Source organism: Ambystoma mexicanum, chromosome 3q (genome assembly GCF_040938575.1).
Source record: "Ambystoma mexicanum isolate Mex_15411 chromosome 3q, UKY_AmexF1_1, whole genome shotgun sequence".
Lineage (NCBI taxonomy): Eukaryota > Metazoa > Chordata > Amphibia > Caudata > Ambystomatidae > Ambystoma > Ambystoma mexicanum.
This window is the reverse complement of record NC_090926.1, coordinates 764,145,878-764,160,358: the sequence shown is the minus strand read 5'-3', so window position 1 is coordinate 764,160,358 and position 14,481 is coordinate 764,145,878. Positions and strand designations below refer to the sequence as shown.

Sequence of the window (14,481 nt, the reverse complement as noted above, 5' to 3'; positions counted from 1 at the left end):
AGAAAGTGAGGGGGACATGAGGGTTACATGGTTCCCTTCATGTGGGTAGACACCCCTCACACCCTTAACACAGGGACAGAGAGGAATCCTCCTAACAACCCCGTCAGTGCTTTCATAACCTCACTGTACCATTGTGTCTGTCTCTCACACAATAAAATGGTTTCTACTCCTGCCAGCGAACATTAACAATTCCTGAAAATACAAGCAGCGTTTCGTGAAAAGTGGATAAATACAAAAAAAAAGACCAGCAATAAATGCCAGCCATGCAAACATTTTGTTCACTTAATGGCAGCAGGCCTACTACCTGCCAAAAAAGGATATGGCTTATCGCAAACCAACCAATACATACATTTCCTCTAACAGAGCAGGCCTTGCTCAATGAAAGAAAACTAAAAACAGAAAATAGCTTCTGGTGGAATATGATATGATATGATAAGGCATTTATAACGCGCCTATACACAAGTGTTTCAAGACGCGACGAGGCAGGGGGCGGGGGAAACAAAGGGAGGACAGACAACAATCCTACTAGGCCAAGTGATATGATATGATATGATATGGCATTTGTAACGCGCCTATACACAAGTGTTTCAAGGCGATCTGAATGAAGTGTCATTCAGATCGCGCAAGTACATGGGAAGGGAGGGAAAAGGAAAAGTGCGCGGGGGAGGAGAGAGGGGAAAAGTGCAGGACATGGGAAAAAGTGGAATAAATACGAAAATAAATAATGGCCAGCTGATGGCAAGTGCAAGGAAGTGCAGACAAAGTGCTAGTAGGGGGCCTGTAGGGCTACAGAACAACGGTCACCAGGTGCGGGGGTTGCCAGGGAGGCAGTGCAGTGGGCAATTTTCGGGGCTTGGGCCAGCGATCAGAAAGGGTGGCCAGGTGACCCGGACAGTTTCGGTCAGGAAATCAGCAGGGGAGAGGGGGAGAGAAAGCAGAGGCAAAGAGGAAGGTTTTGAGGTGCTTCCGGAACCGGAGATGGTTCTCCTCGAGTTTCAGGGAAGCAGGAAGGCTATTCCAGAGAGAAGCCCCAGCCGGAGAAAGTAATCTGCCACCAACTTGTTGCTTGGAGAAGCGACTGACACTGAAGGAGTTGGAGGCGGATGAGCGAAGAGCTCGAGAAGGAAGATATTTAGGGAGAGAATGTTGAAGATATTTCGGCCCCAGACCCCAGAAGGCCTTGTGAACAATGCAAAGGGTTTTGAACTTAATCCTCTCAGCCACTGGGAGCCAGTGCAGGGATTTCAGTCCTGGAGAGATACGATCCCTGGGCTTGAGGCCAAGGACAAGTCTTGCAGTCCTGTTCTGGATTAGTTGCAGAGGGCGGAGAGTAGAAGCAGGCAGATTTAGATAGAGGCTGTTACAGTAGTCCAGCCTAGAGAGGACCAGGGCTCTGGAGACAGTGAGCTTCTGGAGGAAGGAGAGGAAAGGAAGAATACCTCTAAGGAGGTGCAGCTGGTAGTGCGACTTCTTAGAGACGTCAGAGATGTGAGGGGAGAAGGAGAGAGCAGAGTCCAAGATGACCCCAAGGTTTTTAGACTTACAGGTGGGAGTAGGAAGAGGGCCTAGTGAGGCCGGCCAGAGAGCTGCAATAGCATATGTAATTCTGGTGGAATAGCAGATGTAATATTCATAGATAAGAAATTTGTATTGCATCTTCTCCTGCATTATGTAGACATCAAATGAAATGGCAACCATTCCTTGATTATGTATCTATTCTCACCAAAGCGCATGTCAATTTTAATAAGACATTATCTAACTCGTTTATTAGGCATCCTTTTTCCTCGCTTCTCTTTTTATCCTCTCATATATGTGATGTCCTGTCTTTGTCAGTTTTGCCCTTGTTTGTTACCCATTCCCCTACTTTTACAAAATTCTTATACGCTATTTTTCAACGTTTAAGGCATACTTAATATTCTTTTTGTGTATTCATTCATAGATTCATTCTATAACATAACTTATATATCTGCAATGAACACTATGAGCCTTGTATGTCTATGTGTTTCAATAAAAATCTGTTAAACAAAAAAAAAGATAATAGCTAGCACATTTTGCTTAATTAATGACACTATGGCCAGCTAATATATCTATGTAATGTGGCAGGCACTGTTTAGATATGATCTTTCTTTATACAGGATGAGTTCTAATTTAGTAAATATTGGAACATGTCATGTATACAATTGGAACATTTATATTAAGAGATTTGATGGTATGCCTGGGATGTTAATATGTTATTGTAATAGAGTGTAAGGTTTGTTTCAAGCCATGAACACCAATAAATAAATAGGAAATGGCCACCTATACCAAATCAATATAATGTGACATGCAATTGAGATCAAATATGATGATTAAGCCTGGGCAAATAGCTATATCCATCTTCAAATGCTTTCAAAGAAGGCCAGTAAAATTCTGTTGGGCTCAAACATGTATTGATAAAGTGACACCTATGAGCCAAAATAAAAAATGAGTTATTGCATAGGATGGGAGGCAAGGAAATGTCTAAATAAATGTAATATGTTTTCTAGTGGACAAAGAATACTCTAATTGAGGCGTGTATCTGTAACATATCAAATTATCCCATTTGTTTTATTTGATGTAGACATGTGGTATTTGCCCCCTGCAATTATATTCAGTCTGCCAACAGGGAAAAAATGGAAGCCGTGTTTGCAACTTAGAAAATGAACTCCAATTCAAGCAGCAAGAATGTAGTTAAATCTCTTTTGACTGGAAGTAAAGGATTTCTCATGTTGTTACATCTATGCACGCAACCATCATTGCGCAGGGGAAAAGAGGTGTACAATTTTTAACAGGAAAACATGATTCTTTACAGCAACAAAGGTACCATTTTGATTATTTCAAATGGAAGATATTTGGTCCCCCCAATATCACATTACAATGTTGTCCAAATCTGTTCTGATGAATAAACAAGAGTTTGGAGCAGGGTTATCTCCTGCATATGTCGTCAAGTTCTTGATTTGGCAAGCAAATTTATTTGGGTGGGGACCCAAATATGTTAAGATATCTTGTTGACGTGCCTGCACCTTTACTTGTGCAAAGTTTCGGGTAATTTGTATTTTGGCAGCTACCAACATTTTAGGTAGAAGGCCTGTGGTCATGTATTACCATTGAGGACTCCGGCTCCTTCTTTGCGGTGTAACATTGGAATTGCTTGCTCTTATTTTTTACCTAATATTGAAGATTAATCATGACAAATATCTGGAACTCCTATTCTAAATAACATTAGAGCTATGATGGGAGCATGTGAATGTCTTCAAAGTAAGTATGAAATAATATGATGAACTGTACAGAAAAGTAGTATGAGGCCCTCTCATTGCGCACAGAACCTACATGACCTGGACTGGATTTGCCTTTCCCTCCGTAACCAGTTTGCCATGCTTGTAAGCCTCTGCATGCCCCCTCTCCGTCACCTTCAAGAGTACCCTTAACAGTCTATCCTCCTAATTGTATCCATATTAATGTATGCTATTACCATATCCTTGTTGTGCTGTGTTCCGCTGCTTGCCATCTAGGTTTGCACTGTATGAGACCCCGTACACACATAAATAGTCAAATGTTTCTTTCTCAGGTTAACCTGCTGAGCGAGGACGAGGAGGAAGAGGACTTTCCTAACAACCTCTCTGCTGAACAACTAGAAACCTTCCAGCAGAAGCGAGAATTCTTCCAGAAGATCGGTCTGTCACACCTAGGCGTGGCTTATGCTGCTTTTTTACTGTTGATTGATGTTTTGATTCAACCAAAATCTGAGGGGGGCAGAGTGAGGTCAGTCAAAATCTCTGCTTGATATCATGGCAGCCTGGACAGGAGGGGTGAGCTGTGACATATAGAATATGTTGATTTTCTTCTAGAGATGCAAACCCACCTACCCACTCCCTCGACCATGACACGCAAGCATACCAGGCAGTGAATGGGTGTTTACAGGATTTTATTTCAATTATTTACTAAAGAGCTCCACGTTTTATTCCCATGCACCATCCCAGCGGATGGACTTAAACTCCCTATATGTGACAGTCCTCTGATTGATCCACTACTCTATGAGTGGGAAGGCAAACCAGCTGGTTCAGCCCTAGCTTAATTAGGTAATGACTTTGGATCCTGAAGTCGGCCATCATCATTACATTTCAACTCACAAGTCGACAGAGCTGGCTACCAACACCACCACGCATCTCAGAACATTCATTTGAGATGTAACCTTTCTTTTTTTGGTACATCTTTTATTGAACAGCATGTATATTCACACATTTGTCAGAATTCACAGGTAGATAGCATGAGTAAAATAACACCTCCCTCAAAATACAAGAATGTAGCATGCTAACAATTGTAGGCATAATGTATCACCATGTAGGGCGGATAACTTTGTCATTTGAACATCAACAAGTGGGGAGCAACAGTGAGATTGGGTACAGCAGGCATGGGAGAGAACCCGGAAGGAAGATTTGCATGTGACCCACTTGCATTCAACAAAACAGATGCCAAACAGCAGCACTGCCCTGCAGAAACTAAGAACAACGGACAAATTGGTGTTTCTTAGCCAACCAAGGCCACATCTACTACGCCCCCTTGCTACCAAGCCAGAAACACATCATCATGTGTTTTAACTGGAAGTGCTACTTCTCCTGTCCAAGGGAGCCATAGAGCAAGTTCCTCACTGCCTGTGGAATCAAGGCTCTATTCACGTTATTTCCTTGTGTGGAAATAATCAGCTTGGTGGAGACCCATGCTCGCCTTATGATACCTCAAAAAATTCCTCCACTCTCAGGCATTGCAGGTCGTGCTACAAAAAAGTCTCAGCCAGCTGCCCAAGGGAGACTTGCTATTGTCTCTGTACACAGAGGACTCCTATTTTCACGCCTCTGTTCAGCACTGTCACGTAGCAAATTGCTGTGCTTTGTAGTGGAAGGCTTCCACTTTCAGTGCAAGGTCCTCCCCTTTAGACTCAAGTCTGCCCCAAGAGTGTTTACGAAATGCCATGCCCCAACCGCAGTGCACCCCAGGAAGTCGGGATTCGTGTCTACCCTCATTTGGACGACTGGTTTATCAGAGCACTATCCCTCAAACCGGCCCTACAACACTCAAAAGCCATGGGACCCTGTACAACATCATTGGGCTTCTCTCTCAATAACGAGAAATCATCTATGACACCGTCACAGCAAATGCTGTTTGTTTGGCCCACATAGACACCACGACTTCTCTATCACCCCGTCAGCTGACATGGTCACCTATCCAAGGTACAAGCATTGTCCCGGCAGCAGGTTTCATCAGTCTGAACACTGAAATCACTCTTAGGCATGAAGTCCACCTGCATCCCTTTTATCAAAAAGTGCAGGCTCTACATGCGCCCCCTGCAAAAATTCCTCAGTGCCTGTTGGGATTAGATCTCTGTACATTGGGACAGCAAATTATCCCTCACCAGTCCCTTTCATGATGCTCTGCATTGGTCGAAGAATTTCGCCATTCTTACCAGCAAAGCGTCTTTCACTGTCAAAACCCACCAAATTAGTGACAACGGACACATCTATGGAAGGCTAGGGGAGCCACACCACCAATCTTCATGCCAGGGGCCTCTGGTCACCAGAAGAAATGTCTCTCTACATCAATGTTCTAGAGCTGGCAGATTTTTTCTGGGCCCTCAAGTCTTTCCTACCACATCTGCAAGGTGAAGTTGTACGGGTGTTCACAGACAGCACAACCGCAACATTCTACATCCAAAAGCATGGTGGCACCAGATCTCGGATCCTTTCCTCACAAATCTGCAGCGGGGCCAATTCCCTCAGCTAGGAGTTCCACTCCTGTCATGAATGGGAACTCCTTCTGAGACAAATGGAAATCCTATCCCGAAAGTGGGGGAAGCTAGAAATTGACCTATTTGCCACAAAAGTCGCTCCAAATGCAAATAATGTGTCTGCAGGTTCCCTCAACTAGCCAACCTGTGAGATTCCTTCACGTTTCTGTGGAACAGGAGGTTCCTATATGTATTTCTGCCACACAGCTAAATAGCAGCCATGCAGACCGATCCTTGTGTTAGGTAGATTTTTTTATTTTTATGTGAAACCCCCTTCACATGCAAGTCTCCCAGCAGTTTTTGCTGGACTTCTGGATTTTTGGTCTGATCCCCTGAGTGAGTAGGAACCTTTTTCCTCACTCACTCATTCTTTAACCCTATCTTTGGGATCCTTTTATATTTCTTTTTTTAACCTTTTTCTTGGAGTAAAACCTTCCTCCAAGTTTAATGGCATCTGTATTTGACTTTTGCAGCTCACAGCACTCTCTATGCAGTGTTGCTGGCAGCCCATTGGGCTTCCCTTTTTATGTTCTGTTACTTCCCTTGTGGGAACACATGTTCCCAAGGGCAGGGGGATATTTAGTATCTTTCCTATCTTTTTATATTGTGAGATCAGCACACCCCACCCTATGTGGAGTGCTGAGGGGTTACACTGTATCCCCTTTCTCACTGCTCCTGTAACCTTTTGGTTACAGTGACAACCTAAGCTGAAGGGCTGGTGCCAGTGGTTTTATCCTACCTACTTTTGTGTAAGTTCTACTCCCAGGCTGTGCTCACAGCCAAAGTAGTGCACAGAAGTGTTATCATTGACCCAAAATGGTGACAGTGTTCTTTTTTCACCAATTCAAGATGGCTTGTTCCTTTATTGGTCCTTCTGCTGTCATGCTGGGAGGGAGAGGTCCTGGTTTGACTTTGTCTTCGGGGGAATCCCTTTGTGAAGCCTGCCAATGCGCCAGTGTGTCTGTGAGGACAGGAAATGGGGGAGGACTCTGAAACTCTGCTGTTCTTTGTCTTCTTCTCTGCCTGCCTAGAACCAGTTCCAACTGGGAAGCTGGCTGTCCTGAAAAGACAGTCACCACGCACTGTTTGAATGGTGCATGGGTGCTGATTTGATGGGTTGCTACATAAGAGGCATGGATGCTGAGGCTGAAGACAAGCTGACCCCTGGAACAGAAGAATCGACGATGAGGAAGAGGAGAGATGTCCGCAGATACTTTCAGATGACCTTAGATGCCTTTGACTAATCGATGCTGTCCGACCCCTTCTTCCAAGCATCAGGAGAGCACCGAAAAGGACAACTATCTCCCTTAGACTGGTCGGTCCAATCAGTTCTGAAGACGACATGCATTTCGAGCCATCCCATGACGAGCTGTGACCTTCACGGGCTGCAAACCGCCTACACCCTTAGACCTGTGGACACTGTGCAGTGCATCACCTTTCGAAGAACCAATTCTCCTGAAACTCTGGTGGACTCCTTCCAGACCTCCAGAGGCAAGATTTCACTCCTTGAAGTCCCCTCACCAGGACTTGACCAAGAAAGCAAGACAAATCGACTGGGCGGTAATCGTTTTTCACTGGTGTCTTCAAAAGGGTGCCAAAATTACAGAACCCGTGAAGAATCCTTTGTCTGAAACCTCTTCACTCGACTGCTGCAAGATCCATTCCAGTGTCCCATCTTTCGTCTGCCTAACCAAGAGTCTGTTGACCGGGTCTGCTGCTGCTGCATGAGGGAGGCAATGTGCTGAATCCTGTTCTTCACTTCTAAGGTACTGTGAGACTCTAGGTAGAGCTTACCTAGAGTTGCTTTGCTGCTCCTGGGTTTCTGGAGGGCTGATTTGTGTGTTTGGGAGTTTGTCCATTCACGTTCGCCCGGGCATTACGTCTATGTGCCTACAGGGAGCCTTCTCTGAAGTCCCTGAACCTTTTCTCCACCATAATCTGTTACTTACTTGCTACAGAAGACTTCCCCTGGAACGTTTGAACTTTCTACAGGGCGGCCAGGCAGTTCTGGTTCTCAGACCTTTGAGCTCTGTCATTGGCACCAACCATTAAGCTTCCGCCGGTGCACAACCTGCTTTACTGGAGAAAGGGAGACCTTGCCACTCTGAACCTCACATCCTGGCATCTGCGTACCAAGCATTCAGCCACATAAACATGCCACAGGACGGCAGTGATGTCCTTGCCAATGCAAGATCCACCTACGATCACCCTGTTGCAACATAAAATGGAAGTGGTTCAGTGCTTGGTGTTCCAGTTACAGGGTGTATGCCCTTCACTTCCAGCCACAACAGGCTGCCATATTTTCTCTCCTTGACTACCAGTGGGCTTCCATCTAAGTTCACTTGGCTAACATTTCCCGCTTCATGCACACTTGGTTTGTGCCTTTTTTGTGGTTGCATAGGTTTGTGAAAGAATGCATGAATGGATGCTATCAGACTTCCCCCCCGCCCCCAGCAAAACTGCCCCTTCTTGAGAACTGAACCTCGTTGAAACCAAGTTAATGGAGGCCCCATTCAAGCCAATGCATAAGGTCAGTATCAAATTTGTCTCATGAAAGACTGTGTTTCTGGAGGTGATCACCTTGACTAGAAGTGTGGGTGAGATTCAGGCTCTCTCCTTGCAACCGCCTTCCCTCGTTTTTACTCAAACATGAAGTTCTCCTTCACTCCAATCCTACGTTAATGCCAAAGGTGCCGTCCTTTTTTCACCTCAACAAGCCCTTGAACCTGTCAGTTTTCTTCAGCTCCCCTACTACTCTTGCGAATAAAGCATCCCTTTTCTCATCCCAGACACGCAGGTGCCCCCATCATGCTTCCCTGTCGAGACCTTCCAAGGGTTGGCATCATCCTTTGCTCTCCCCAGTACAAATCACAGACTTTGTTGTCTTCTGCTCCCCCCTTATCAGATACCCCTCCTGAGGGCCAGGCCTGGGCTTCCTGCAGGTACCACTAATCAGTCTAAATAGTGAAAGATTTAGGAGTTTTAATCATGGTCATCTGGTAGTTCAAATCGGATGGGCATTCTCACGGGGTGCGCTAGTGTCTAAATCGCAACTTGTGTTCTGGCAGCTCAAGACCCCTGCCATCGCTCCCACGGGTTTGTCCTTCACAACCGGCCGCAGCCCTTGCTCGTGGTGGACCGCTCACATTCCTTTCTAATTTTGCAGCCCTCTAACAAGATGTTTTGTCTTGGTGTTCCCTATCTCGCCAGGGGTGGGGGAAATTATTCAACCGCAAGGCCTCATTCTTTTGTGCATCCAACACAGCCTGCAAGGATTCAGGGCTACCTCTGAATATGGTATCAAAGATCCATTCTATATGTTTATCAGGTGCATGTGATGTATCCATCTAACATTTTATGAAGCTTGTAGGCCATTTACCTTATAAAGCACTATAATAAGCATGCCCTGTGCCATTCACTAATACTAACAAGTGCCCCCCTTGCCCCTATATCCGCGTATGCATAGTTCCCGCATATTAGTTCACTTTCCGCAGTCTGAATAGTTTGGGAGGGGCTTAGATCTGAACGTGCATCCCAACATCTATGGGCTGTAGGGTAAATGACCCAAGACAACACCAAGAAAACACTAAAGTTAATGCTGTGTCTATGGTTTTCTATGAAACTGCTTACAGGGAATATTCGAACACCATGTGATCTATACAAAATAGCAATGGTGGAGAAGAGGAGTTACAGGCAAGTAAATTAATCCTTCTCAAAAGTGTCCTCAGTCAAGGATTTGTCATGCTCTCTGTCTTACCTGCCTTCCTCTCCCCACAGCATCTCATCACCAGCTGCCGGCCGGTCTCCTTTCCGGTTATGCCCACTGACAGTTGCTTGTCAGTCACCCTGAAGAATCTATTCTGCGAACCATCTATTTCCCCTCACCTACCGCCACACCCTGTCCTGACTCAGTTGGTTTAATGCCATAGACGTTTTCATAGAGCATTCTGGAGCACTCACCTAGAAATACACTTGCAGGAATTCTCTGGACTCTTAGTAGTCACAGGAGGAAAGGGCTTTATCTGCAGTTGTAAGTTACAATACACAAACTCACCCTTTGTAGAACATGGTTGGCATGGTTGCTGCAGAAGCTTCACTGCATCTCTGCCATCCCAGCCGCGCCTGTACAGCTCACAATGAACTTCCCAGCTCACCTTCTATCTAGAAGCTCCCAGAGTTTATAAAGCATATATCATGGACAAAAGAAATAGTACCTTTTTTCTACTCCTTCCCATAGTTTTCAACAAGTGTCCATCGAAAAATGTAGAAAAAAGTAGTCAGAAATTATAGAAAAGGCAAAATCGAAGATGTAGTGTTGGGATTGCGCCTGCGTATGCAGTGTTGTTTATTTATTTAATGCACTGTGCCTTCCTAATTTAGCAACGTTGGGATGAAGGGCTGTACAGTAACTAGATGTGCAAGGGTAGTGGAGGTGGTTAAATTGGCACATAATAAATTACATGGGTTGACAGTGGGCATTTCTGTGGCATTGGGAGACGGTTGGGTTGCTGCAGATTGGACTATAGGGCATATGCAGAATGAGCAGCTGGGCAGATGTTGATTGAGAAGTATGACAGCAGCAGATGTCAATAGTGGAAGGTGTTAAATAATCACTAAAAGGCGTTCTAAGGATTTTCAAGAGATGCAAACAAATAAATCAAATTATTCTCAATATGAATGGCTACTTCCAACAGAACAGTGTCAAGGGTTCGGGCAGCCCTTTCTAGCTCAGTGGTCTAGTGTGGCAATGTATTGGTCTCTGCAATAACAGCCTGTGCCATGTCCCTTCACAGGCAAGGGAGAGACAAAGGTGGAGAAAGCTCGTCCGACCTCAAAGATCCGTCTTCCGAAGATGGAGTCTCGAGAAGATCCTGAGGTAGAGGAGGAGGAACCTTCCAGAGAAGCAAGTCCAGAGCCGCAACCCAGTAAGGCATCATCCAACTTTCAGGGAATGTGGGATGGGGAACAGAAGCTAAGCTGCTCAGTTGATTCCAATGCAAGCTACCCCATTTTACACCCTTATCCATTGCCTGAAAGTATAGAAAAAGGTTCCAGGGTATCTTTCCCAGGAATGCCAATTTACATTGTTAATGGATTGGCATGTGTGGCCAATGCTCATTTTAAAAGCAGAAGTATAAACTTTGGTCTGTATGAAAACTGTATTTTGAAAGATTGAAGCTGAATGAGTTGGTGGTCAAGGGAAGGGGGAGATATCAACATCCCACAAGTGGAGTATTTTATACATTTATTACTGAACATGGGATGCAAGTGATTAAGACTGAATGTGTGAGTAACATCGAGGAAAGACTATCAGACATGGACGAGGTGTGCTATGCGGTTAGCCTTACCCTGCAGGTTTGTAGGCAGGCTGTGATTCTGACCAGATGGAGCCAGGCTTGAGTAGCTGCTTACATCTTACTCCCACAGGAAGCAGAATGATGTATATATTGTATAAGATAATTGGCTTGAAAGAATGACCATGTGCCAGCCCTGGTGTCCTTCCACTGGCATCAGCCTATGAGTAATACTGTTTTCTATGGGGCTGCCGCCTCCTCATGTTCACTTCGGTCTCCAACAAGCGTGCTCAGTGTTTATTTCCTGTAATATCCACCGGTCCTAAGTCACAGTCACATATCTTTGATTCTTTCCACTGTTTGGATTCAGTGAAGTTACGAAGACCAACATGCAGTGTCCACAGATAGCTACCCAGCTTTTACACAACTAGGCCATGGGAAAAGCTGTGGTATACATCCTGTACATCTATATTAATTAAATTCAATAGTGGTACAGTAGGTCAGTTGAATACATATATTAATTTTATTGAAAAACCATTATAAAAGACACATTAATCAAAGATAAAAAAAAGGGTAAAAAGACTTTTACACATCAACATGATTATTCAATCAAATAGTGTCCAATTGCTAATTTGGACATTTACTTTCATTGTCATATATTAAATGTTATTCTTCATAACAATCTTTAGTGGGGTTAGTAACATGAGTGAGTGGCTGGTGCCAATGCGTGTTTCTAGTTTCGAACAGAGCACAAATATAACCCAATCTTTTTTATGGGCTCCTTCGATCCCGTCTTCAGGACACTCAAGATGATTTAGCAATGCACTTGTACCAAACTTCTTCTAGTGCACGTAGACATTTGTGTAAAGAATTCTAAAAAAATGACAAAGTCTTATATAAAAAACAGACCGTTCTAACCTTCTATGGATTACCACAGGTGCTTTTTCCTCTGATTGACCACACATTTCTTACTGTTGTGAAATGAGCATGTTTCTCATTTTGTTAACCTGGATCCAGTGAAAGCCATAGTCATGCCTGTAAAACAGGAATGGTTTTTGGCAACTATTTTGTGGTTTTATTGTTCTAGCATCGCAAGATAAGTGTAATTCCTAATTTCTTCTAGAAGTTGTTCTGGCTCCACCCCCAAAAAAGCCTGAAGTGCAAAATAAATCAGATGTGAGCAATGGAATGAAGGAGCCCAAGAAGAAGCCGACTCCTCCTCCGAAACCCCAGCCCAGTCGGGAGATTGGAAACATCATCAAAATGCACCAGACCAAGCCGGGCCCAGAACCACAGCCTAGCCAGCCAATCAGGTGAGAGTGAGACATCAACACTACTCACCGCTTTGATCGTGAGTAAAAAACAACAAAAAATACGATTTTCTTACGACTTTCTTTCACCTTATTTTTCTACTGCAAACATATGGGGTTTTGGGGTTAGGTATATAGAAAGGGAGAGGGGCATAGATGTGGGAGATTCTCCCCCGCATTTTGCGGTTAATAAATTGGTAAAAATCCACAATCAAACAGCATGTGCTGTTCAAATATAGGAACAGATCAACAGCCAAGCAGGAAATGGAGGTCTCAGTTGCTCGGTAAGGTGGGAAATGGAAACATTTATAACCTGTATCAGTGATGTTATTCTCACCAGATATCTCCAAAAGTGTTGCTTTTTTATTGTCCCTCCCCCATCAAGCAAGGAATGTCCAAAACCATGTATACGTTGTATTACGTTATCAATGTCTTTCATATATTCACATGGTTTCAATATTCCCTGTTGTGAGGATTGGATTCTTCTGAATGTGAGCAAGTGCTGCATTTAGATATCATTGTGAATATTAGCCTGTGTCACATCTTGACATGACTGTGAATGTTAACCTGTGCCACATTTAGATACAATTGTGAATATTACCCTGCGTCACATCTAAACAGGACTGTGAATGTTAACCATTGCCACATTTAGATAGAATTGTGAATATTACCCTATGTCACATCTAGACGTGGGTCTCGAGTCTGCCGGGCCTAGAGACCAAAGCTGCTCCTCACCGATGACACCCAAGAAGGCTGAAACATGTCTGGGGATGCTTGTGGTCTCGTACAGACGGAATATGACCTAGCAGTTCGGGCTGGACTGCCCCTTTTGGGGTAGGACCAAGCCTGATTTGCATATGGTTTTTCCCCTTCTGTAATGGCTTGGCAGACTGAAAAACGATGGTCTGGAGGGTTGCTCAGAGCTGTGCCCGTGGTTATGATTTATTCAAAACCTTCCAGCCATCACCTTTTCATTTTTCTGAAGTCACCACGAGTGGAACGGGTATGCCCAGACGTGGGTCCAGAGTCTGCGGGGCCTAGCGACCCAAGCTACTCCTCACTGGTGACGCCCGAAAAGGCTTAAACATGACTGAGGATGCTTGTGGTCTCGTGCAGAAGCGATGGGACCTAGCAGCTCAGGCTGGACTGTCCCTTTTGGGGTAGGACAAAGCCTGATTTGCATATGGTTTTTCCCCTTCTGTAATGGCTTGGTAGAGTGAAAAACGATGGTCTGGAGGGTTGCCCAGAGCTGTGCCAGTGGTTATGATTTATTCAAAACCTTCCAGCCATCACCTTTTCATTTTGCTAAAGTCACCCCAAGTGGGACGGGGGTATGCCCAGACATGGGTCCCGAGTCTGCCAGGCCTAGAGACCCAAGCTACTCCTCACTGTTGACACCCAACAAGGCTGAAACATGTCTGGGGTTGCTTGTGGTCTCGTACAGAAGGAATGTGACCTAGCAGTTCGGGCTGGACTGCCCCTTTTGGGGTAGGACCAAGCCTGATTTGCATATGGTTTTTCCCCTTCTGTAATGGCTTGGCAGACTGAAAAACGATGGTCTGGAGGGTTGCTCAGAGCTGTGCCCGTGGTTATGATTTATTCAAAACCTTCCAGCCATCACCTTTTCATTTTGCTAGGGACTGTGAATGTTAGCCATTGCCACATTTAGGTAGAATTCATGTAAACCTCAACATTCTACTAGAACGTAGATATGCCCACGAAATATCGGCCTAGCTGAACACATAAGTGTCCTAAAAAGGTATAACGCAGCCAGAATCCAGTCTCCCAGCCAACCTCCAGACTGCACGCATTTGACTGATCTCAATACCACTACACCTAATGTTAGGATGCAGCTACCATCAGCCAATCGCATCAGCTGCACACATATTGAGTGCCAAGCACCCTATGATACCCTACTCTCTTGACAGACCTGGACTACGGTCCCCGAAGGCATTCAACCCACAAGCGCTTTGAGGTCATACCAATGATATATAGAGCGCTATATACATGACAAATAACATAACATACATGATTAAGAGGTAATTCCCATTATGATAGCTGTCATCCCTCGTCACCT

General features: G+C 44.7%; 1 protein-coding gene across 1 annotated transcript in view; it reads left to right on the top strand.

The window, feature by feature from the left end:
- Nucleotides 1–14,481, top strand: part of MYO15B (myosin XVB) — a 721,855-nt gene that overhangs the window by 373,717 nt on the left and 333,657 nt on the right. The window contains exons 16-18 of the mRNA XM_069654768.1: nucleotides 3,587–3,692; nucleotides 10,594–10,725; nucleotides 12,218–12,407. Coding sequence (XP_069510869.1) covers nucleotides 3,587–3,692; nucleotides 10,594–10,725; nucleotides 12,218–12,407 — 428 coding nt within the window. The remainder of the gene's footprint in view (nucleotides 1–3,586; nucleotides 3,693–10,593; nucleotides 10,726–12,217; nucleotides 12,408–14,481) is intronic.